General features: G+C 35.3%; 1 protein-coding gene across 1 annotated transcript; it reads right to left on the bottom strand.

The window, feature by feature from the left end:
* Nucleotides 1-23,157: 23,157 nt before the first annotated feature.
* LOC123559240 (inhibitor of apoptosis protein-like) lies at nucleotides 23,158-26,469 on the bottom strand. The gene is made up of 4 exons (XM_053533112.1): nucleotides 25,765-26,469; nucleotides 24,527-24,681; nucleotides 24,207-24,294; nucleotides 23,158-24,013 (listed from the first exon to the last, which is right to left on the bottom strand). The coding sequence occupies exons 1-4, from the start codon at nucleotides 26,420-26,422 to the stop codon at nucleotides 23,847-23,849; spliced, it is 1,068 nt and encodes a 355-aa protein (XP_053389087.1). The 5' UTR covers nucleotides 26,423-26,469; the 3' UTR covers nucleotides 23,158-23,846.

Here is a 26,469-nt window from a genome sequence, read left to right on the forward strand (position 1 = left end):
AAAGATATATTTCATATTGTTACATTCTCTATGCAAAGAAATCATTTACTACCAATTGCACTGCATATTATACTTAAAAACACATCTTCTTGAAATATGTCCTAACATTTCATGCGGAAAAATATGTACGGCTTTCTTTTCACCACGGAATACAATGAAAATTCAGATTATTTCCGACCGAATATTTGTGTATGTACATGTACTTGCTTAAAATTTTGTGTTTTGTCTCGCAATTGTACAATCTAAGTAGGTAACTTGAAAACTACCACATATATTCACGTGATAAAGACAACTATGAAATATAATGATTTGGAAATACAAGAATGAAAGTCTGTTTTAGAAAATATTAGATTTTTTTAAAACGGAATGGCTAAATATCTCTTTGCAAACTGCATACACAGTTTTAGTAATAAGACGTTTGCGTAACGTCAGAAAAAAGCGGGAAAATGCGCAACGTCAAACGCCGCCCTTAGTGACATTTGAGACTTTCATTTTTTGCGACTTCGTAGCTCGAAAACGAAGTCGGTAGTCAAGGACATTTTTTTCGTTATTTTGCTGAGAAATGCCTTTAAAATAATTGTGTAAATTTAAAAAAAATTCTATGGACCAGTAAATGCATGCTCCCAATTTATACAAGAAACGTCACTTCCGTAGAGGTCAGATTTTGGAACAACACATGCTAAGATTTATGGCTACAACTTAATTAATCGGAAAGAGTCAGCCTCAAACTTATCACTTAACAAACTCGCGTGCAGTCAGTGTCGCTGTGGGCTAACATTTGTCTGGTAGAAGTGTATTTCATTGATTTATCAAATGATTTTCTTATGAATTTTTATGTTTGAAAAATGCACGAAAAAATAGGGGTAGGGTAAAATTTATGACAATACTACGAAAATGAAGTCGATGACCCCTGATTTTTATTTGCTCATTTTACAGTAAAATAAATTTATAAGATAATATTAGTTTTTTTTTTAAAATTCTATGGACCAGTTTTTGTCCACTTCTTAGTCATTCCGCACGAAAACAATCGAACTCGAGTGTCCCGTAGAAATTAGTTCGAGTTTTCCGTTGTTCGAGCCATCCAAATGGCGGCCATTTTGAATTTGGGAATTCGAGGGCATGATGTGTTACAAACCTTACATAGTAAAATATTGTCATATTGTACATAAATGTGTGTATTATATGATGATAAATAAAAAACGAACCCTGCAATATGCTTTATTATTTATTTTCAAACATGACAATAGATACGAAAATGAAACACAGATAACACACTAATATAATTATAAGAATTTTGGTGAAGACAGCATCAAATAGAAAGACATGAATAGCAAACCTTTATCAATAATAGTTCAGTACAAATATTATCAAATGTATTGCTTTCCGGTAGCCGACTTAGCTATCCACCCGTTTCCGGGTCCTTTACTATGTTGTTCAGCCATGCTATAGCAGTATGAAAGTTGACATCAGATCTCCCGATTTTATGCAGAAAAAATAAAGACAGACACTGCTCAATTATTTTAAATAATTTTATTCGTATAAATCAATTTGTTTGTCGTATACCGACGCTAATTACATAAACGTGTGAAAATTACGCATGCGCCGGTTAAAGGGGAAGCTTGGCGAATGTCAGGCAGAGGTGTGAAAAACTTTGTAAACACAAGCCATTCCGGCGACAAATTGTCTGTTCGACTGAATAGGTGTAATTATCACTGTAATTAAGCCAAGGGGACCACCAAATGAGTTCGAGAGTTCGAATTTTCGAAGTTCGAGCGATCCGAGGTAGAACTATATAGAATAAAGGAGGAATAAATTCGGGACCGGGCAAAGAGTTCGAGCGATCCCGGGTGTTCGAAAGATCCGAGTTCGAGCCATTGAAGTTCAACTGTAGTAGTATGCCCCATGTTCTTTCTTATCTATAAGTTCCTAGTATCTATGTTCAGCCTCGCAGCAAAACGTCTCTAGTGTTTTACCATCTTGCTTCACTTACACCACAGTCGGCGTCTTTTCTGTCGTCAAAACTTCTTCGCCAGAGTGCCATTTTTTCATTTTCATTGAAGTCTTTGTAGCATCTGATTTAAAGTCGCGCAGAAATGAGCAAGCCCGCCCTGAATAGATTGTGACTGTCAATTTCCGCCACGAGTAAGGGTTTTGATGCCTACAAATACATCAAATACATATTTATTTCATTGAGTATGCAGTTTGTTAAGGATTAAATTTTGCAGTTTAATGAACTTGTGAAAACTGTTATTTTTGTTCGTTTAGACGGGTATAAAATACCATGGGACTTCTCACAAGTCCACGAATCATGCTATTAAAGTACCTTGCTACAAAAAAGTCGTTTTCCATCCACTAGTATCAGAAGACATCATATTTCAGGCTATCGATCTTTAGCAGCCATAAGGACTTCACCTTGTTATAATAATATAGTACGGTATCACATGCAATATTTCGGCATGAAATCGTAAAAGCGTTTGTAGCCAAAAAAGACTGATGTTAGCATCTGATTGAATACAAGTCTATGTAAAACTAAGTTTGCCCCAGTGTGGGACCAATTTCAACCTTAGCCCTAACCCTAATCCTAGAGTGGAGTTATTCCGAATATGTCAAATGTACATATAAAGCTCATAATTATTCTAGAATCCGTTGCTGTTTGTTTTTGTTGTTTAAAACAGTAGTCCTCAGTTGCTCTAACATTCATACAATACCAAGATTATAACTGACTGATTGTTGGTTAAGAACTATAGCCAGTTGCTAAAGCAATGGCTAAAAATAATTGACATAATGGATTGGGATTTTTTTGTTACGAAGTGATTGATTTTTACTGTAAATACACATAGGTACGTCAAATCAATGATGAAATAATGACGTTATATAAAACAGAGAAAAGATAATTTGTCTAAAATGATCACACGAAAACTTATTCAATGTTTAGCCAAAGCGAAAGAGAAAAAAAATGGATTAGGATGTGATACATTTGAAATTACTTTTTATTAACATATGATAGTGTTAGTGAAAGTTACGCATAGTAAATATTTCAAAGTTGAACAATACAGTCTGAAAATAAAACATCATTCTTCCAGCTTCATCTTCTTTGTATTTAGAACCGCCTTGCTATCCAACATCTGCCGTAAAGCCAGCTGACAACAGTATGACAAAGCTGTCAACAAAATGAATGCATTTATGAAATGAGGGGCAATATGTCTGATAATACAAAGTTGACTTTAATAACATTGAGTGAAATATCAGTAATAATTATCATTCCTAACGAAGGCCGGGACTGCAGCTCTAATTGTTACAATAAATTTGCAGGGTAGCAACTATGAATCTATACACAAACTAACTAAATATTAATTCAACATGACATTTGTATACACAACAATGACAAGGACAGTGACACAGCAATATCCCTCCGGTTTTAACAAGGAATACATATATCTAAAAAAAATGACATTTCAAGTTTGATTATAATCGTTAGAACATGTAATTGAACTATTGTGACTTTTAGCCATCTGTTTTCATATTTCTTTATACAAACCAGGCAATTTACAAGTCCATCAAAAAAAGACGTTTAATAAAACTTAAGTGTGACTTAACATCCGACAAAGCAAATATTAAAAATAAAGAGTAATTCTAAAAAGTAAATAAATTTGTTATCATCTTGATTTTAGTCAGTATGCCAAATGCCAATTAGCTACCTAACCAAAAATTACAGTATGCACAAAATATTTTTGCTGCATAAAAAGGTTCTACAGCATGTACCTTCATAGAAACTGCATGATGCAACTTTGTCACTGTTGAGCATTTTGAAATATTCAAGACGGCCGCCAAGATGACCGCCAAAATTGCAAAATTGACTTATCTTTAAATTATAGAAAATTTTGACAGGATTATTAATGATTTTGTTGCTAGAGGTAACTAGATAAACATTAAATGTATATAACAAAGAAGAAATTCATTTGAAAAAGATCCAAAATGGCCGTCAAAATGGCCGCCAAAACGAAAAATCCCTATATTTTGCTTTAGACACTAATAATTAGAAATGTTTACAACACTTTGAATTTTTCTTCAGTAATTTTATAACAAAGAGGTGGATAAAATGTAGGGATAACGCATGTTTTTTCGTGTTATAACGTCTGCAGAATCCCGAGGGATTCTGCAGATGTTAACACGAAATGAACATGCGCTAACGCTATTCTAGCATAAAACGCGGAATAAATACTAATAAATGAATACATCCTACCTCAACGTCATTAAATTTGCATGAAATGCGCGGGAATGTCTGAGCTGTTTTTTACGTTGACGTCATTTGGTTTTGAATTATCCGTTTTGGGGCCGAATGATGTTTACGCTTTGCCACGGAACTCGCATATATAAAAAGGTGTTATAACAGCACGTGAGCGCGAGAATCTCTCTGTTAACACACGTTTTCTCTTCTGTTAAAACACCCCCGAAATGTGACAATAACAGCAGTTTTATGCTAGAATGGATGTTTTTATTCAAAAGCATTACAATTTGAACACAAAACATATATAAGAACGTGGTATGATTTATGATCAGTTTGCTACAAATAACAGTAAGGATATACTCAAGGACTTTAAAACGCCTCATCTGTGCATTTATAAAATTTGATTCAAGAAGATAATCGCAATGCAGATGTATAATAGATTAAGGTATAATGGTGCTAAACGAAGCGTGACTACTGTTCATGAAGCTTATATTCGAATAAGTTTTATTAGTATATCTGTTGTCGTCGCTGGATAGGAATAGCAAATACCTGTTTGTCTTTACATTGTTAAAAGATAAACAATAAATGGCCATTTTGTCCAATGGTAAAAGGGTTATGTGACAGGATGGACGTACCGGGGACAATAACTATCAGAACAATTCAACACCCATTACAATATTTACAAATTTATTTACAGAAAATGATTATTTACAATGAATAAATGAAAAGTGAAAAAAAATCTTATTATAAGAAAGAAAGAAAAAAATCTGAGCTCAGTAACTCTTTATCAAGTATAAAGTTCTAACACTGACTGTTCGTTGACACAGATGATTCCGTTAACTTTGAACTTTAAGTAGCACAAAAACTAAACAACATATCTTCAAGTCAAGTCCCTCTAAACCGTGAATACGTTGATTCCGTTTCGGCTCCCTATATAGGTAGGTGATTGGATCCCTGAGCTGACTTCAGTGGATCACAAAAATCATCGTCTTTGCGGTTTACGGCACAACCATGGGACGAAAGTACTGCGCTGGGAAAATCACATCCAGGCGAGTGAAGACAAATGAACCTCGGGTATTGTACTTCCGCGTCGTGACATCATCACCAGGTAAAAGTCGTCTGGTGAAAGAAGCTAAAATATATAACATATGGTAAGCACCATAGCAAAACAAATAAGTCAGGGCATAAAACTGCTCCTTTTTGGTACACCATACCTCCGTCAATATACTATCAAATGCCTTACAACAAAACGGACATTGTATGTATATGCTATAGACTGGCACACAATAATTTCAAATGCACGGTTCTAGACTTGCCATATAGATTTAACATTACAATGCAATGCAGTATCGGCGTTCCATAATTAACAACGAAATGTTTGACATGTTTTTGACAAAGAGTACTTTACAATTACCATGTTACACAAATTCTCAGTACAAATCTTACAACTTATATACACGAAACATTTTAGATTCCTCTTTCAAAATAATTTACAAAAGCCTGAAAAATTTAATAAATTAGCCTGACGAAACTAGCCAAAATCACATGCCGAAAAGTAAATCTGTTACAAAATTCCGTAGAATGAACAAAAATTTACTAAATAAAAATCGTAATTCAAAAATTATACAAAATCTAACAAACAATTTTCTTACCTCGACCGAGCATAAATTTCTACCAGGAAAAATCAATTTGACGTAGATTCGTCTTATGTCGTAAGTGGTGTGCACTAGGCATATCTAGTCCAGTCTATTTGTAGGGTAATGTCGAGCTAAATACTAAATTTCATGGGACTGACGACTTATGCGTGTACTCTTGACTATTTGCATTTCCACGGGAATCACGATATAGCCGGGAAATCTGACTACTTTGGTGCGGATTTGAATAGCAATTTAAGGCCCGTTATAGCGGTTTTGAGGATAAAAACATGAATTACTTAAGTTTATAAAATATCAACTTTCTTATTACTGAACCGAATTTAATAAAATTTACATGGAAATTTAAGTTATGAAATACAGAAAAACATGAGAGGTATTTTATGCGTAAAATCTGACATTTACCTCAATAACTCAAAAAATTACAAAAAGATGATGCAATACCTGCATTTACACTACAGATACAATGAGGCCCGTATGTCAGTTTGTGACAGGTTAATTGATTTTTACACGCCAAAGTAGGTGACGTTGACGTAAGCATGCATGGTGGTGTAAAACAAAAAATCCTAAAACCGCAGCCTATCCAATATAATTTTGATGACTCTCATCTCCCATACCGATATAAGTGGTTGGGGATTGATATTTTCGATTTATAGCGTTTTAATAGAAGATTTTGAAAAACGCCTTTAAGCAAAAGTTGGGAAATTTTGATGAATACGTTCCTAATGAGCTAGTTATCGACGTCAACATGTTATAACATTTAATTTTTATAAATGCACGCTGTGCATTTTGTATAAGGTGAGTTATAGAACAAGCTACACTTGCATAGGCGAAAATGGTCACGCTTCAAATATCACACAATATCGGATCAGATTAAATGACTGATAACAGGCAGATACAAACATACGTCAATACATCTTGCAAGAATGAAATAAATGTCATATATGGATGAGCGTGGGTTTATCAAGTGTCATCCCAATGTGACTGTATTAAATTGACTTATCCTTGTGCTGTCTTAATATTAGAACACTATTATTCAAATACGTTATATCCAGTTTGACTTTCCAAAAAGCTATTTGACGATGGACATTGAACACTTCAGTTTTCGAAGTCGGTATCAGAATAACTATAACACTCATCTGCAACACTGAATATTTCGCCAATAGCCTTCGTCCATCTATATTGAGAGGTACAGGTTTTATGGCAGTTACAGAATTTTGTGCAGGCGAGGAGAGCTACAAAACAATACCGCCGGGATATTGTAAATGGTTATTCTGATGCACAATCACAACAGATAAGGGGGTATTGTCTTCCGGGATTGTCATCAGTACAAGCCTCTTACAGTTTGCATCATTGCTCAGTTAAAAACTGGTGGCATAAAAAGTTGAAAGGTCTGGGTCTAAAGCACTCCTCCGTGTGCATGTCTGTATGTGTCCTCCTTTGACATTCGCATAGAAAGAGTCTGATGAAGGTATGAAGTAGATTGTAGTCTGTGCATCTTTTGGATGGTTTTCTTTCCCATATTTGATACCCAAACGCCATATCTCATATACTTTCAGCTCCTTTTTTACACTAACAGGCTGCAACAAAACAGCTTCTCCAAAAACCTTGTTCATATCTGCATAGGCGTACCCACTTTTTTCCAGATTGAAATGTATTGTCAGCTGTTTCGCAACGACTGTCTTTCCAATGCCACTTAGCTTGGAGACATTATCACATCCAGACAGACATTGCATGATCAACTATTAACTAGGGCATTATAGCTGAATTTTTATGTACCTTACATGTAGCATCGTCCAATGAGCACCAATTCTTTCAATCAGTATGAATATTCTGCTCCCTGCATCCTGTGTTTGTCAGGGTCATATGTTACGCCTTTGATTGTGGCATGGTATTCAGTTTATGATTAACAGAATAATTTGCAAGCACCACAAAGAAAAGTTCATGAGGTTAACTGCAAACACAAGCATCTTAAAGATATAAATGGAAGTTGTCATTCATAGAGTAGATTTGTGACAGTGACATTTGATGACACATTCAGATATATTTTTTGATGCGCTTTTACGTTTTGTTGGTGCACTTTTATACATTAAAGGATTTGTCATGCTCTCCGCGTGGTGGCAAAAAAAACTTTCAGTTATTACATTCCAGCTCTAAGCAGCTCATACCCTGACTAGATGCAATACTATTGCCAAACTGTGTGGCACTGGAAATGCAACGGCTGTCAAACGGATAAAACGAGGATGCATTCTAAACATACTTGGAGATGTAGATGGGAAATAAAACAAGGTCTTTGGAGAAATTATCAGTGTTTTGCCTGTTATGAAATGAAAGGCTAAAAGGTTGCCCGATACCAGAAAAGATATTTGGACATGAAAAATGGGAAACAAAACTGCTCAAATGATGCCTAAACAACAATCGTTGGCACCTACATTGGAATCGTTTAACGAAAATGTTACAAGCATACATACAGACATGTATATTATGGAGTGGTTTGGACCCAGGCCCTTCAAAGTTTGATGTTATCAGTTTTAGATGGAGCAAGGATCCAAGAGGCTTGTACCGACGATAATCCTGATAGACAACCCCAAACCCGGCACCAGCTTTGTCCTAAAGTTCATCCTTTCTGGACAGAACAACCATGTGCAACATCCTGCAGTCTTTCTGTAGATCACCTCGCCTGCACAATATTATGTAACTGCCATTAAAACTATACCCGGCAAAAAGATTGGCGAAGGATGTAGATGAAATATTCAGTGATGCAGTTGATGATTCTAGTGATTATGACGGGGATACGAAAACTTAACAAAATTATACATGCCAATCTTTCAATAGCTCTTTGGAAAGTCAAACAGAATATATCATATAGCTAATAGTGCACTTTTTGAACATACATAATACGAAGATAGAACAAAGATCAGTTAACTTTATGCAGTAACATTGTAATGACACTTGATATATTATTACTGGCTTTACTGGCATTTATAGCAAACGGCTTAGCTCAGTAGGGAGAGCGTTGGTCTACAGATCGTGAGGTCGATCCCCGGGCGGGGCGTATGTTCTCCGTGACGATTTCAAGCATTATTTCAGACATTATGTCTGAAATCATTCGTCCTCCACCTCTGATAATTCATGTGGGGAAGTTAGCAGATATTTGCGGAGAACAGGTTTGTACTGGTACAGAATCCAGGAACACTGGTTAGGTTAACTGCCCGCCGTTACATGACTGAAATACTGTTGAAAAATGGCGTTAAACCCAAAACAAACAAACAAATTGATAGCAAATTGATAGCAAATCAACTTACTTTTTATATGCATTTTATGTTCAAATTGTTATGCTTTTGAATAAGAATATCCATTTTATCCACCTTTTTGTTATAAAATTACTGAAGAAACATATACAGTGTTGAAAACATTTGTAATCATTAGAAGTACCCATATACCGTCGAAAGAATCAGCACATTAAGAGTGTTTAATGCAGTGATTTTGCGTTTTGGCGACCATTTTGACCGCGAGTTTGGATTTTTCAAATGAATTTCTTCTCTAAATTTTACATTTGATCTTCCTTATATTACCTCTAGCAATACACATAATATTTACATTGCAATCATATCCTAATGTCCTTTAATTTAGGAGATATGTCATCTTTGCATTTTTGGCAGCCATCTTGGCGGCCATTTTGAATATTTCAAAATGCTCAATAATGACAAAATTGCATCATCCAGTTTCTATGAAGGTATATGTTGTAGAACCTATTCATGCAAAAAAAATTGTGCATACTCCAACTTTAGGTTTTTTGGTCGCATTTTAACGTAGTTTACGCTACTCAATTTAATTCCAAAGTTTGTAGTTCATGAAAACTGTTGTCGAATTGAAAATTCCTCTTTAATCACAATATCTTCGTGAGAAATGATATAATAGAGAAAATAAGTGCAAATATCACTCATTACAGTTTAAGTAAAACGGAAAATTTGCAGATAACTTAAAAGCAACCAACGTCCTGAAAATAAATCTGCACTGGCTTCAACGCTTGTTCCTAACGCCACCTCTGTACAGCGATTGCTCCACCTCTTAGTTACAAATGCACATAGAAGGATGATATCCAACAAATTACGAAAGAATATACAGTATCAACGTATTGTATTCAAAACGATCGGTACGATGACTTTAAAGTCTTTTATCTATATAAATTAAGGCGTAATATAAGTATAGATAGGTGTCCACTTTGGTTTAAATCGGAATTTTTCATTTTCTCTCAACAAATCGAGCAGCATACATAAAAGTATATCCATTTTTGAACGGAACTACATTGCCCGTTTGTTGGAATACGGTCTTAAATCTGTTCCAGACATCAAATCAAAGCCAAGAAAGGACTGATAGCTAGTGCTTATTGAGTGATATTTCAACTGATGCACATAAAGAATCAACATTTCATTGTGCATAGACCGGTCATAATTTGAACAATGTTGGCAGAGGTCCGCTAGACAATGCTACATGCCAAATATCTAAGCTCTGTGCATTGTGGTTCAAGACAATGATATTTTTAAAGGTTTACCCTATATAACCTTTCCCTACCCCGAAACCCTAAACCTTTTATAACTATTATAGAATCCGTTGCTCCTTGTTTTTGATTTCCTTGTATAAAAGCAGAGGTCCTCAGTTGCTCACAAACTCACACAATACCAGGATTATAAAAATAAATGTGGGACTATTTATACGTCCAGAATATTTGTGTGATGCGGTCACACATAAGAGAAAAACTCAAACGACGCGAGGATAAAACTTGGTAGTTGATTTAGAGCTATAGCTAGTTGCTAAAACACAGGCTAATATCCAGCCTGTTTCTTTGTTTACATTTCTCGTATAGTGTTCCGGTCATTAGCGCCGCCTCGGAAGTATCAGTGGCTCTTCAACGCATCTCAAAAAAGCAGGAAACCAGTTTTACAGGCCGTGTGTTGGATATTTATCCTTTACCCTTTGTAAAAGAGAGATAATTTGAAAATCGTATATTTCAAAATGCTTATAGAAAATTTATTTTAAGAAAAAATGTTTAAAATAAAATAATTGTTATGCACGTTTCATTTATGTTTTTTCTTTGCACATGCGCCCCAATCTTTATTTGGTAAAATACTCCACTCCATTTCAAGGACTGGTCTTAAAAGCTAGTTCTTCTTTTATTTTACCATAGAAAACGTTTTGTATGACAGGTAAATTAAGTGTGGCAGATATTTTGAAAGATCCCCCATGTACCGACGAAAACTGTTGGACTAACAAAGTAAATAATTATGTTACTTCATGTTTGTTTGTTTTGAGTTAAACGCCGTTTTATAACGGTATTTCAGTTACGGAACGGCGGGCAGTTAACATAACCAGTACTCCTGGATTCTGTACAGTACAAACTTATTCTTTGCAAGTACCTGCCAACTTCCCCACATGAATCGGATTCTGATTATTCATTTTGCATGGTTAAACGTCACACTGACACTATTAAATACTAAATGCCGACTCACCAGGCTTTGATGGTGGAGGGAGAACCAAAGTGCCCCTGCCGGCTTTATTTTACCACGAGCTGGCTCCTGTATGCCGTTATTCTGCGTCCCAAGCGAGGTTTCGAACCCACAGCCGTGAGAGGCAATTTAAGTGATTCGAAACCGACAACGGCCGTACACATTTCGGTCATGGAGGCCCCTCGTTAAAGGACGTAAAATGATCTGTAATATCGATTGTTCAGTCTAAAAGTTTGGCATGAAAGTCCAGATACAACACGTCAAATTTTCTGGTCTTCTTCACACACACACACACACACACACACACACACATAAATGGCTTGTTGACTTTGATGAACCTTCGGAAAACCGAAGAAGTTTCTTTGTTCACAACAAAATTAATTAATTATTTTTCTGTAAATTAAATTTCATGCCTCTTCAAGACTTTTAAATAATTAGTTTAACTTTTTAATTCGAATTGTCAGCTGACTTTTCTTGATACAGATATGGTCGAGGTGTGCATTTTTATTTATACAATTATATACATGTACACAGTCAAACCTGTCTACAAAGACCACCCTTGGGAGAGCAAAAAAGGTGGTCTTTGTTGGACGGTGGTCTTTATTTACAGGTTAAGATACACTGTAAATGTTAAAATGAGAAACAAAACATGTGGTCTGTAGAGACAGGCGGTCTTTGTTCAGAGGTGGCCTTTAACACAGGTTTGGCAGTACTCAGATAAACATTTAAGATAAGAACGTGATACGTTAATTTATGAAAAATAATATAAAATCGTTCTTAAAATAAACAGTCTTGCCTCAATTTCAAAGTGAATATTACATAATCCGACAAAAATAAATATCCGGTAAGTAACCAGTCCTGACCAACCAGTAAATAAATGTTTTTTTTTTACAGTCAGATTAAAACAAACGCTTAAAGCAAAATGTTTCAAACATTTTGAATAATATAGATTATTTATTCCATCCCCACCCTAAAACAGGGCAGTACTGTAAAAATTTTCTTCTTAAAACTCCTCTGGTAGAACAGGTTTGGGCTCGGAAATTAGCAATTATATAATTTCTATGTCTTTGCCAAAGATGTAAAACAGAGTTAACGTCTAACTTTTTATTCAGACAGAACACAAAATATATTCATTAATTCTATACTCTCCAGAAGTTACAATTATGGTCTTATTATGACATGATAGCTTAATAGTCCGATCAATTCGTAACAGGAAATGCCAAAATACTTCAGAAAATGGGGAAAGCACCAAAATTGGCACAGCTTTTTATTAAAGCATAAAATACTTTTTTTTCATGGGACCCATTTCATATCTATCAAGAGGGCCGATACGGCAGCCATTTTCCAAAATGGCTGCCAAAACTCAACATTCCCCTTACAAGATTCTAATGAAAGGTCATTATATTTACATTCATCCCCAAAATGCACAAAATATAAATGTATATGATAAAATAAATCTTAAATTTATATCAAAAGCAAAAATAACACATTAAATGATAATATGAACTTAGATGCGACCTAGAAGGCAGAGCTCCCTTGAAAGTTAAAGGAATGCTGCTGGAATTATCTGGAATTATGGATCCATTTTAGGAAGATTATGTTCATTAAGATCTATTAAAATTTTAAGAATTGATGATAATTCATGATTTCTGAATGAATGTCTTAGAATGCATTAAGATTAAATCTTGACATGGAAAACTCTACAAATATGCTATATACGAACTAAAGAAAGTTACGGTTCTTTTTAGAAGGAAGAATGTATCCAACATTAAGGCAAACATACTGCTATGATAGACGTCTTGAGAAAATCACTGTTTCCCGAAATGCTCAAAAACTCCTGTTTTATTTACTGATCTGCACAGTTAACAGTCTATGACATTTTTATGGTTAACCTTTTAGCACTACTGGTATAGAATATAAATGGTAGTAGGGGCCTTTTTGATGTTTATTAATAATTCATAGGCAATAGTTTTTTTCCTAGTAATAAACTCTGGTCAGTGATGTTTAAGCTTGTGGATGAAATATATGTGAACGGAGAGAAGCATTATATGCTTTTCACAGTTCAATTCCTGTATATTTTGATACCGAAACCATTTTTTTAAAAATAAGTTTTATCTACAGACAGTACATTGGAACCTGACACCACTAAAAAAACACTTGTTAAATTTCACATAAATGACTTTATTTTTTACAATGCTTTCAAAACTCATAATTAATAAATAAATACAAAAATAAACTGAATAAAAAAAAACAATAAAAAAGAAAAAAGAAAAAAATGCATCTGGTAAGGATCGAATTACCGACCTTTGGTTTTCAACGCGAACTCGCAAACCACTGCACTAATGTGGAAGTATGACGTCATCAACTCAAATATAAATATATATAATAAATTTCAGTTATGGAAGCGTGACGAAAATCGTTTCACATTGAAAATATTGTATTTTATTTTTTTTTTCTTCGTAGAAAATATATTTAGCACTAAATTCTTATTATCAGGCGCTCATTTACATTTTTATTCACCGTTCAAAGCAGCAAGCGAAACGCTTTTGTCAACCGTAAACAGCAAGCGTCTACTGACGTCATACTGATTAATTACAATGAGCATTGTGTGCTGGAAGAAACCCGAACAACACCGATTACAAAAAAGTACCACGAATTTTCAACTCGATACTTATTCTTTACACAGTTTTATTCATTTTGTTTTTCACACGTTTAACCGTAATGCAACGGTGTCGGCGCCGCTTTGCGGCGCCGGTAGCTCTGCTATTAATTTCTTTCTGTTTCCATGGTAACGGCTAAAATCTAGCCTTTAAAACTCAGTTTAATATTATCATAACAAAAACTTTGTGTTTCTTTTTTCCTATTTTAAAGGATATTTTTGTTTTACTATATGTGATTTATATTATTTTACTTGTATTCCCTCTATGGCAGCATATTAAAACATTGTTGTTATTACGCCACCAGTGTTAAGCCAGAGGGGGCTTATGGGTTGCCACCGTATGCATGTCAATACGTCAGCCATGCAAAGAGGAATACTGCAATAACTTTAAAACTACAACAGATTTTTTCACGATACATGGTACATGGATAGATGGCAATGTGGAAAATGCCAACGTCATTTAAACAAATGTTGTTGCTATGGCAACAAATAGTCCACTAATATGACGAAATGTGTCATCCTGCATGCTTGTTATCTTCTTTTCTCCTTTTGTACATCATTTTGTCCGTCTGTATGCCGGTCCATCATTCGCAAATGGTGGATTCTTCATTTACTTCAAAAGTGCAAATTCTAAAGACTTCTTTATGAAACCTTGTGATGGTAGGTAATATGGAGAATGTGAAGGTCAATTAACTTAGTTTCTATATAAAACTGTAAGATCCTATGACATCAAGTACGACAATTATCCTTTCGGTTTGGGACTTAGAAATGTAAGAATAGATTATAGCGACGGGCTAGTAGGATCAAATGAAACAACGTTCCTATAATTATGCACCCGCTGTCACAATATCTGCATAATGAATTGATCACATAATCATCGATTATTTAATGCTAACTGTGTAACAAAGAAGAGTAAGGCTAAAATGTTAATGTTGCTTTCACGGACAACACTTAGTAACTATTCTGTGAAATATATTACTCAGCACAGTGAGCTGAAATCTGAAATAAGGTACATGTCAGATACTCGTGTCAGTACACACAAGCACGAGATTGTAGACAACTTTAGTTAACTTGCATAAGGCAGTGCAGAACATTTCAGCACTTAAGATAAATTGAACATTCCTCGACAACCTTAATCTAGTTTGCACATGCACTTGAGGAGCTATTGGCTCAAGACTGGTACTTGAGGCAAAAACTACCAGAAAGGTTCCAATTTATCAAAGATACCTCTGGTCAGCCTTATTTATCATGACTTGGAGTCTTAGGAAAGTGACAGAACACCTGACCCCCATATGTGCCCCAACTAATGAGCAACATTTTTAGTATGTTCAAGAGGTGTAGCAGACAATGCAGGAATGCACACTATAGCCCTAATATTTGTGTGAACAGATGGTTGATCAGCTACTTGACATGTTTTCTTGTAAAGAAGAGTATCGAAAAGCTCCATCTATACCAAAGAAATATCACAGTTTGTGTGTAGGAAGGTGTAGAAAGCTTGATTCACTGGTAAGCGCGAGTTGTACTTGTCAGTATTGTTTGACAAGACAGTGTTAACCTTACATTGGACCGCTTAATTGGTAGTGACATAGCCTTACAAATGGTAAATAGATAATATTTGTTGTCATAAAACTAGTAAATTGGTATTAAAATTGTGTTTTGAATACACCTGGTCATTAGATAAATTCTCAAGTACTCACATTTAATAATATGTCCTTATCTAATATATTTTGATATCGGTAAAAATGTCCGGAAATAAATATTAGAACACCTTTTTTGTAGAAATGATGGATTTTGCTCCTAATTTATATCCCCTATCACACTCAGCCATGTTCCCACTACGTCTTAAAAAATGGATTCTGACTTTTCTTCTGCTTAATAGCAAATTTTATCCAAGGAGACACCTTTTTTCATTTTTTGCGGAAGAGCAGTATTTTTGTTAATATAATATGTTTGAATTTATTCAGAGAGGTGATTTTAGGTAATTATACTGATGACTGTAAGTGTCTGTATAAGTTTTGTAGATAATATTAGGTATTTCTGAAAATATATACATGCATGGCAGCTATCTTGGATTTTCCGGCCATATTGAATATTTTGGAGTGGGTCTTATGCTCAGTTTTTGTGTTTTGCCCTATAGGTCAGAGACCACCAATTCAAAAAAGTACAGGGAACTTACTGGGAATGAGGTAAGTTTATACCTGGGAATAAGGTAACGTCTGTGCGTTTTGATTGGTCAGCCATGTAAACAAACCCAGGAAGCGATTATTTGTTTCAAAATTGATATTTTTCACTGCATTTACAGTATTTTATTATACATTTTGACAAAATTTGCTACATTTTATGTGTAATGAAAAAAAGTTTTATCAAACGAATTTCTCCCGCCATGTCAGAACTAAGATAGTTCTTGAAAACTTGTAATTAGATATACATGTTTCTATGTATGGAAGGCCGTACACGCCGTAATGTTACAATGTAAGTCTATGGGAAAACAATTGGTGGCAGGTGTAGCAGACAATGCAGGAATGCACACTATAGCCCTAATATTTGTGTGAACAGATGGTTGATCAGTTACTTGACATGTTTTCTTGTAAAGAAGAGTATTGAAAGCCTCCATCTATACCAAAGAAATATCACAGTTTGTTTGTAGGAAGGTGTAGAAAATGCATTTAAAAGCTTGATTCACCAGTAAGCGCGAGTTGTACTAGTTAGTTTTGTTTGACAAGACAGTGTTAATCTTACACTGGACCGCTTAATTTATAGTGACATAGCCTTACAAATGGTAAATAGACAATATTTGTTGTCATAAAACAAGTAAAATTGTATTAAAATTGTGTTCAGAATACACATGGTCATTAGATAAATCCTCAAGTAGTCACATTTAATAATATATCTTTATCTAATATATTTTGATATCAGTAAAAATGTCCAGAAATAGATATTAGAGCACCTTTTTTTGTAGAAATGATGAATTTTGCTCCTAATTTATACCCCCCCCCCCCCGCCCCCATGTTCCCACTACGTCCTAAAAATGGCACGGCGCAGAAAAGAACTTGTACAATGTAGAAGAAATACAGTAGACACCGATAAGAACATGATATGCTCTCAATGAGCGTGGAGGACGCGGTCGAACTTTGGACATGTTCAAAACAAAAGTAGTGAGGACGTGGTCGAATCAAGAAGCAGTAAGAACTTTATAAGAGCGTAGTAATGACGTAACTAAAACCTAGCAGGACATAGTACAAGCGTAGGGCGGACGGGAAAGACTGCATGGCGTTCTCATTGCGCTGTCACTGGGTTGTCATTGCGTTCTTGTTACGTCAATGGAGTTCTCACTACGACCTATCTACATTTGTATGCTATGATCATGCTATGTCAGTGCCACGTTGTAGAATACCACATTGGGTTATCAATACGTTCTTTCGGTGCTTAACATGTCTATGTCACGTTTGCAGCAGGCTCTCACCGTGTCTGTTACAGATACTGAGAATTGAGTATGAATACTGGATCCAATTCCCCATCACTTCATTTTCAACCAGCAGTGGGTATGATCCACATCATTAGAAATTACCACACAATCACAGACTCAGCAGCTCTGGCAGCTTGTAGTGGACTTCTGAACCTTCGTATACCCTTCACGCTGCCTTTCCTTTTTCCACCACGGCCTCTCTATAAGAGTGCTCTGCATGATTTCTTCGCGGGCGGTGCGGTTGGGGGGGGGGGGGGGGGGGGGGGGCAGTGTTGTATATTGTATTTGATTGTTGTTGAGTGTAGATAGGGACACAATATAACTTGCAGAGGGAATGAAAAAGAGGCGCGTGGCATAGTATTTATGAGGAGCCGACGAACGCAGTGAAAACGTGATAAGCCCGTGGTAAGCAAGACTGACTGGTCATACTAAGAATGTAATAAGAACGCATTGGACGTGAAGACGTGCGTGATAAGAAAATTAGTGCGAACGTGTTAGACACAGTGAGAACCTGGTAAGGATGATATAACGGCGCAGTATGAACTTGAGAACTGCACATTTTTCGAATTTGACCTCTGTACGCGCCGCGTCGAAATTTTCAGGACGCAGTGTGGTCATCATGATGTTCGTCTGAGATCAATCAGTGAGTGAGTGAGTTGGGTTTTACGGCGAATCGACACAAAATGGTCATATATCGCCGAGTGAGAGTAATCAGGGCATTAGTGACTGTACATGATATGTTTATGACAATAAATTATAAAACCATTGTTATGGAAAAATGTGCCACAATTTGACAAAGACAGAACATTACAGGAACTTGCAAATGTAAATTTGATTACGCTGATCAAACAGCAATAACTTTTCCTCCAAAGAAATCACGATGGTCTGACAGGCCAGGGATGTTTACATTGTCTATAGCTCTAACATAGTTAATAAATTATATAGTTTTACTAAGTGTCATTAGTTCTCTTAAAGTAAATAAATCTTAATGAACACAGCAACACTAACAAATTCTGAGTCGCGAAAACTAATGACAAAGTGAAACACAGTCATGTCATTTATTCACTAATACACACTACAGTCAAACTTCGTTCGCTCAAACTCATATAATTCGAACACCATACTCCACTTGAACCTATCGTCAGGTCCCGACCAAATATTTATAATATATTGTTCGATCACTCAAACTACCGATAACATTCTGTCGGTCCCGACGGGTTCCAGTTAACGTAGTTCGACTGTATTTATAATTAACAATTGTTGTAAAGTTCTACACAAAACTGTTGCCATTTTAAACATTCGTGATATGCCAGTTACCATTATGTACCTAATTTTGACTCACATAAATGCATTCTGACTTTTCTTCTACTTAATATTAACAAATGTTATCCAAGGGAGACAACTTTTTTCATTCTTGGTTGAAAAGTGGTATTTTTGTTAATAAAATATGTTTGAATTTATTCAGAGGTGATTTTAGCTAATTATACTGATGAATGTAAGTGTCTATATAAGTTTTATAGATAATATTAAGTATTTCTGAAAATATAGACATGCATGGCGGCCATCTTGGATTTTTCGGCCATATTCTATTTTTTGGAGTGGATCTCATGCTCTTTTTGTGTGTTGCCCTAAAGTAGTTATGTACCAAGTTTTGTGCTTTTCCCATTTTCTGAAGTATTTTTACCTGATTTTACTGGACTATAATAATTTTGAATCCGGAACCTTACGAATAGCTGTCTTTGGCGAGGACAAACGATTTACCAACGATGATCCACCAGCAGGCCTTTTAAGGTTTTAAGGTCATCTCCGCATACACCAAAGGTACTTGACATGTGGGGAGATATCTAGTAGTTAGGTAGAAGTTACGTTAGATACAACGTACAATGGAAATACTAAAATACTAAAAGTTTTACGTTTTAACGTTTTATATATCGTATAAGTACACTTTTTGGTTAAAAGAATCATATATTTTTTTTGTGAATACTAGAGTTATCAAGCAATAAAGGGGTTCAGTTCAAACAAGGATAATCTTGAATCTGAAAAAAATATTTTTCTCGCATTTTCTCGATCAATAATTCAACATAAGGCCTCGCCAAATTAAAAAGTTTTTCATCGGATTTGCCGCTCGTATATTTTCAGAAACACATTTCTTTTTTGTTTTTGGCTTGCACTTACACCATTGAAAAAAAAAGACCAAATGTTTGGTGCGCTTCTTTTAGTGGACGTAACAGCACGCCCGGTAATCTCCAGAACCATAACCTCTCGGTTATGTATGGAAATGCTTCTGTTGTGATTTCCGGTTTATGATGGTTTCACGTAAAAACAGTGACACAGGTAAATAATTCTTACGTTTTCCTTCTGATATTACTATAAATGAAAAATCAGCGAATGCTATTCGATGTACGATTGAACAATGATTACATACATACAAGTTTTTCCGTGCAGCGACCAACTGTTTGCTTCCTCTCAACTTTAGAAGTTGTACACATGATGACATTTCAGCGTTTCTGTGCCACCCATACCGCTTTTTTCTATTGTTTTCGAACGCATACGTCAGTCGATCAATGATACACAAACATTTCAATTTATCCCCGCAAAAACGTGTGAGAGCGTTGTTTACGACAGAAATATTGCAGTTTATAAGGTGTTATGATTAGTATATAAATATTCATTTTAAAATCCATTCAGGAAAAGTTACAATCGTGTGTCCATTCTAGTAAAAGTCAAGTGGGTTAGGCACTTTGCTTTACTATATAAGACAAGTTTAAAATAACTGACGCTAACAAATACGTGTCAAAACATACACAGTTAATTAAAAATCAGCAACAGAAGCAAACAAGTCGGAATTGAAATATCGTACAAAGCTCTCATTTGTGGAGAAAAACATATTTTTCTCGCATTTTCTCGATCAATAATTCAACATAAGGCCTCGCCAAATTAAAAAGTTTTTCATCGGATTTGCCGCTCGTATATTTTCAGAAACACATTCTTTTTTGTTTTTGGCTTGCACTTACACCATTGAAAAAAAAAGACCAAATGTTTGGTGCGCTTCTTTTAGTGGACGTAACAGCACGCCCGGTAATCTCCAGAACCATAACCTCTCGGTTATGTATGGAAATGCTTCTGTTGTGATTTCCGGTTTATGATGGTTTCACGTAAAAACAGTGACACAGGTAAATAATTCTTACGTTTTCCTTCTGATATTACTATAAATGAAAAATCAGCGAATGCTATTCGATGTACGATTGAACAATGATTACATACATACAAGTTTTTCCGTGCAGCGACCAACTGTTTGCTTCCTCTCAACTTTAGAAGTTGTACACATGATGACATTTCAGCGTTTCTGTGCCACCCATACCGCTTTTTTCTATTGTTTTCGAACGCATACGTCAGTCGATCAATGATACACAAACATTTCAATTTATCCCCGCAAAAACGTGTGAGAGCGTTGTTTACGACAGAAATATTGCAGTTTATAAGGTGTTATGATTAGTATATAAATATTCATTTTAAAATCCATTCAGGAAAAGTTACAATCGTGTGTCCATTCTAGTAAAAGTCAAGTGGGTTAGGCACTTTGCTTTACTATATAAGACAAGTTTAAAATAACTGACGCTAACAAATACGTGTCAAAACATACACAGTTAATTAAAAATCAGCAACAGAAGCAAACAAGTCGGAATTGAAATATCGTACAAAGCTCTCATTTGTGGAGAAAAACATATTTTTCTCGCATTTTCTCGATCAATAATTCAACATAAGGCCTCGCCAAATTAAAAAGTTTTTCATCGGATTTGCCGCTCGTATATTTTCAGAAACACATTTCTTTTTTGTTTTTGGCTTGCACTTACACCATTGAAAAAAAAAGACCAAATGTTTGGTGCGCTTCTTTTAGTGGACGTAACAGCACGCCCGGTAATCTCCAGAACCATAACCTCTCGGTTATGTATGGAAATGCTTCTGTTGTGATTTCCGGTTTATGATGGTTTCACGTAAAAACAGTGACACAGGTAAATAATTCTTACGTTTTCCTTCTGATATTACTATAAATGAAAAATCAGCGAATGCTATTCGATGTACGATTGAACAATGATTACATACATACAAGTTTTTCCGTGCAGCGACCAACTGTTTGCTTCCTCTCAACTTTAGAAGTTGTACACATGATGACATTTCAGCGTTTCTGTGCCACCCATACCGCTTTTTTCTATTGTTTTCGAACGCATACGTCAGTCGATCAATGATACACAAACGTTTCAATTTATCCCCGCAAAAACGTGTGAGAGCGTTGTTTACGACAGAAATATTGCAGTTTATAAGGTGTTATGATTAGTATATAAATATTCATTTTAAAATCCATTCAGGAAAAGTTACAATCGTGTGTCAATTCTAGTAAAAGTCAAGTGGGTTAGGCACTTTGCTTTACTGTATAAGACAAGTTTAAAATAACCGACGCTAACAAATACGTGTCAAAACATACACAGTTAATTAAAAATCAGCAACAGAAGCAAACAAGTCGGAATTGAAATATCGTACAAAGCTCTCATTTGTGGAGCTGGTTAATCATACAAAAGTGTAAGATTATTCTTTCTTTTTTCAAAATACAACTTTCATTTTTTCGAGTTTTTCAGGGAGGACCAGTCGCCTTACCCGTGTCCAAGTACACCATGAATCTAGATTTTGGACTTGAACTCTACAATGTCCTTCGTGGAGGATTTATGATCATAAGGAGACTGTTTCTGCTATCCCTTCTTTTGTGAAAGTGAAACATCTACTTTTGACATACTGTTTTGATAATTGTATGTAAATTGAATACCTTCACCTGAAGTCTTTTTAAAAATTAAAAGCCGGTAAATCGCAATTTATGACTACCACTGACTGTATACCAAACAATACTCCAGCACTTGGTGTATTTATGGCAACATTGAAAAGGGAGGGGACCGAGGTATGAGATTTATGCTGTGATTTTTGCTAAGATCTAATTTAGTTATTGTGAGTCGTTTAGCACTCTATATAAGACGACAATTCATTTAAAACTTAAGAAGAATACTATGTAGTGGTCTGTTGGTAAAATTGTCTAAATAACCGGTGGCATGAGTTCATCTAACTAAATATCTAAAATAGGATAAGAGTTCCCTGTATGTGTGTTTTACCAGGAAAACTGACTGCCTTTTGTGTCTTGCACTGAGGAGTCGCAATAAAAGTGATGAGTGTAATTTTATACACATACACAGTGGCTGAGTACTTGTTTTTAAGTTACCTGAACACCGTTGTATCATTGATCAGTCAAATATTTTTGACTACTTTGATTGGTTGACCAGTTCATTCTTGTTTATAATCTGTCTCACGATCGTAGAAAGTACGGTACACATTAACACATGGAAGTAAATGCCTTGGAACGGTCAGTGGCAAAGATACCACTAGGGAGTTCAAATTTGTTTACTGTGGTCAAATCTCATGCTTTAATCTCCATTATTTTCCAAAATTACAAAGAAACAAGGACAAAAGTTAACTGAAAAAGCCATAGACAAAGAACGTAAATGTCCATACAGCACTCCATAGTGAAAAAGGGGTACGTGTAAAATGTAAACGATTACACAATGGTCAAGCACATATATATTTCAACAAAAACGAATACAAACTTGAAAAATTATTATTACTCTTTATTCTAAAACTGTAAACAGGGAAAAGATATTTTAATAAACTAGACAAGAAACACTATTTATATACTCTAGAATTCTAAACACATCTAATATAACTGAAAAAAGGATGAATAGCCAACAGGGAAAGTCGCGTTCTAAAAATACAGCCTCCCCAAACGTATAAACCACTCCACATCGTTGACGGAGGCCGAGAGTTTAGAATGCATAACAATCCCCGATGGATGAAAATATAACAATATTGATTGAATGTACGGGGAGACCTTTTACCGCCGTTACACGGCACAAACAACACAATTATGAGCATAAAAACGAGGATGAATATTCAACAGGGAAAGTCACGTTCTAAAAACGCAGCCTCCCTTAACGTATAAATCACTTCTCATTTTTGACGAAGACCGAGAGTTTAGAATGCATAACAATCACTGATTGATGAAAATATAACAATATTGATTGAATGTACAGGTAGAGATTTTACGGCCGCCACACGGCACAAACAACACAATTGTGAGCATAAAAACAAGAATGAATGTCGAACAGGGAAAGTCACGTTCTGAAAACGCAGCCTCCCCAAACGTTTACACATGTTACACGTACAAAAATAAAACGTTTAGTCATACGGAAATGTATAACTATAGTATATTTGTGCAATAGCTATTTCATCCATGGTCTTATCTGTAAATTCTTCTTTTTCCCATAATGGGACTGGAACAGAAAATACAGACTGAACAATCATCTGCACAAAGTCTGCAGCACACCAGATGACGACACGGAAGGAATACCACATCGGACTCCCGTCTTAGGCACTTTTTGCATTTTGTATCGCATTGATCTGAGCCTAAAATGATATTTAATTTTAAATACTTTAAAAAAAATGATGTTCTTCTAAATGGCAATTCAATAATTAGTACTTTTGTATTTAAAACAAACAGCGTGACAATACCGTCATAATTATATCTTCACTACATCATAAAAGATATTGGATACAAATACAGATATTACGCATGGATAGAAGGAGGTGTTATACTGACCATATAGTTCATCCCTTTTCTTTTGAAAGTGTGCCCGCCCACGCCGCTCCTTTGGAACTGTTTGCTCAGCATCTCTACCATGGGGGTTCTTTAACCACATGATAACATTTGAATGTCATGTTTGAAAATATTTTTAAAGTCATAGAATAATTTAGCTTCTTTTTCTTGTGATTTTTCATTATGCAAATATTTATTTTTCTTTTAGCATACGAAACCTTCCTATAAAATTAGGCGAAGAGATGTTTTAAAGCATGTATACTTATCGTGTAATGTAATTCTATTTGTTAGCTTTATTCCTTTAATATGTTTGTAGCTTTTACCTGATGGAATCTTTGTACATAGAGTTCACCCTTGTTTTCCACGAGATGGTCGCAATAGGGATAAAGGCGTGCATGTTCTTCCCAAGGATCAAGTCCATCGTTCAAGTTGCGGATCTCAAAACGACATTTGTAACAACGGATAATATCACCTCTTCCTGTAATTTCATTATTAACAATTAATATTATTCGGCTAAACTTAAACAGCAACCAGGTCATGGCAAACAAATATCTAATACTGTTGATTCAGATGAATGCACGCTGATGGTGCTAATCGAAAAATAACGTAATGATATTTATCACATGCTTGACGTCGCGGGGGTTCAATAAAGCCATTACATAAAATTGATAATTAACTAGTGTAATAAAGCTTTGACGTCGACGTCGTTTATAATATAGGAGACGTTGGTCAAATTGACTTGTTTATATAGTAAAAGAAAGTAGAATTTTTGATGTTTCGACAGGAAAAGCCAACATGTAATAAAATAATATTACATTTGTGACTTTCCACATTGAATTTATTAAACTCGTTGAATAAAATTGATAAAATGCTCGACAGAGCCTCGCATTTTATCATTTTATTCAACTCGTTTAATAACTTCAATATGAAAAGACACTTATAGGTTATTAACTTTGTATGTAGATATATGCACAAGTTCTGCAGCGGTAATATTGCGCGACTTTAGGAGCGCAGTATTATCCGCGAAAGAACGAGTGCATTTATACACATACAAAGTTGATAACCTATTTATTACATATCCACTATCAAAGGATAAATTTATATCTAAATTTATTATTCTGTAACGATAGACAGAAAAAATGCGAAAATAATTTCTCCGAAAATGCAATAAACAAATCAAGCTGACGCGCATTAATAAATTCCGTGAAAATTACGTCAACTTGTTGTCGTAACCTGAGCGTGAACGCCATGGATGTCACACGATTCTTTCCATTACAACGTTAATAAAACATTCCACGTCCGATATAAAAGCGTTCCACGTCATGATATGGAAATATATTGCACGATCGCGGTCCATTGAAACCCAGTGGTAAGTATTTTGAGGTATGTGCTAATCATGCATATCCTCTATGTATACGAACTCTTTTTTACGGAATTTATCTTGAAGTCAATACACAAATATCTACTTTCGGAATTTACGGAAGTTAATATTAAGTTGCACTGTATACACAATATGTTAATTTTCGAATTATGAATTTTATAAATGTAACGTTAATTTTACCGGTGTAATAGAAGCCTGCGTTTGCCAACATTTGTGGATCAGCTATTTGACGTTTAGGCCATTGTTTATAGGATCGAAGTCGAGCGCTGTATTCCTCGAATGGCATTGCATCTGCACCCGCTGTGTCATTGTCCCCTCTGGTATCACCATTTTCACACAATCCTCTAGTGCCAGTGTGTAGAAATGTATTCATGGTTTTTGCCCCTGCATTTTGTACATTCAGCTCCCTGTTGTTCATACTCTCTACCTTTTCTTTATTTTCCTTTGACATACCTGAATCTGGCCTCTCATGTAAAGTTATAAAATCGTTGTTCGTCTCCTCAAAAAGTCTATCAATAAATATATCTTCTATCTGAATATCACCAATGCCTGCAGTTATGACATCATTCCCAATTAGAAATTGGCATTCAGGTGAATGCCGTCTATGTTTTTCTTCAGGTATGTCACCCTCATTCCAGCCTCTGTATGTAAATGTGCAAACATGACATTTAACCTCGTCTTGAAATCCCGTATAGTAACACCCTGTTTCACACAGTCTCGTTGGATATGCCTTCGCTGTATGTGGGTAGGATACGAACGAAATATATCGCCCGACTGGAGAATGATATCCTCTACCGTGTACTTTTAATAAATAATAATGAGCGAAGTCAAACTCCATTTTGAACGCATTTTAGTCAATCGATTATTGTCCCAGTTTTAGCGGGT

This window comes from Mercenaria mercenaria, unplaced genomic scaffold (genome assembly GCF_021730395.1).
Source record: "Mercenaria mercenaria strain notata unplaced genomic scaffold, MADL_Memer_1 contig_2044, whole genome shotgun sequence".
NCBI lineage: Eukaryota > Metazoa > Mollusca > Bivalvia > Venerida > Veneridae > Mercenaria > Mercenaria mercenaria.

Coding starts and splice junctions, on each gene's coding strand:
- LOC123559240 (XM_053533112.1), bottom strand. CDS start 26,422: ATGGAGTTTGACTTCGCTCATTATTATTTATTAAAAGTACACGGTAGA. Junction 24,682..25,764: donor CGCAGGCTTCTATTACACCG/GTAAAATTAACG, acceptor ATGAAATTACAG/GAAGAGGTGATATTATCCGT. Junction 24,295..24,526: donor ATGTACAAAGATTCCATCAG/GTAAAAGCTACA, acceptor ATGTGGTTAAAG/AACCCCCATGGTAGAGATGC.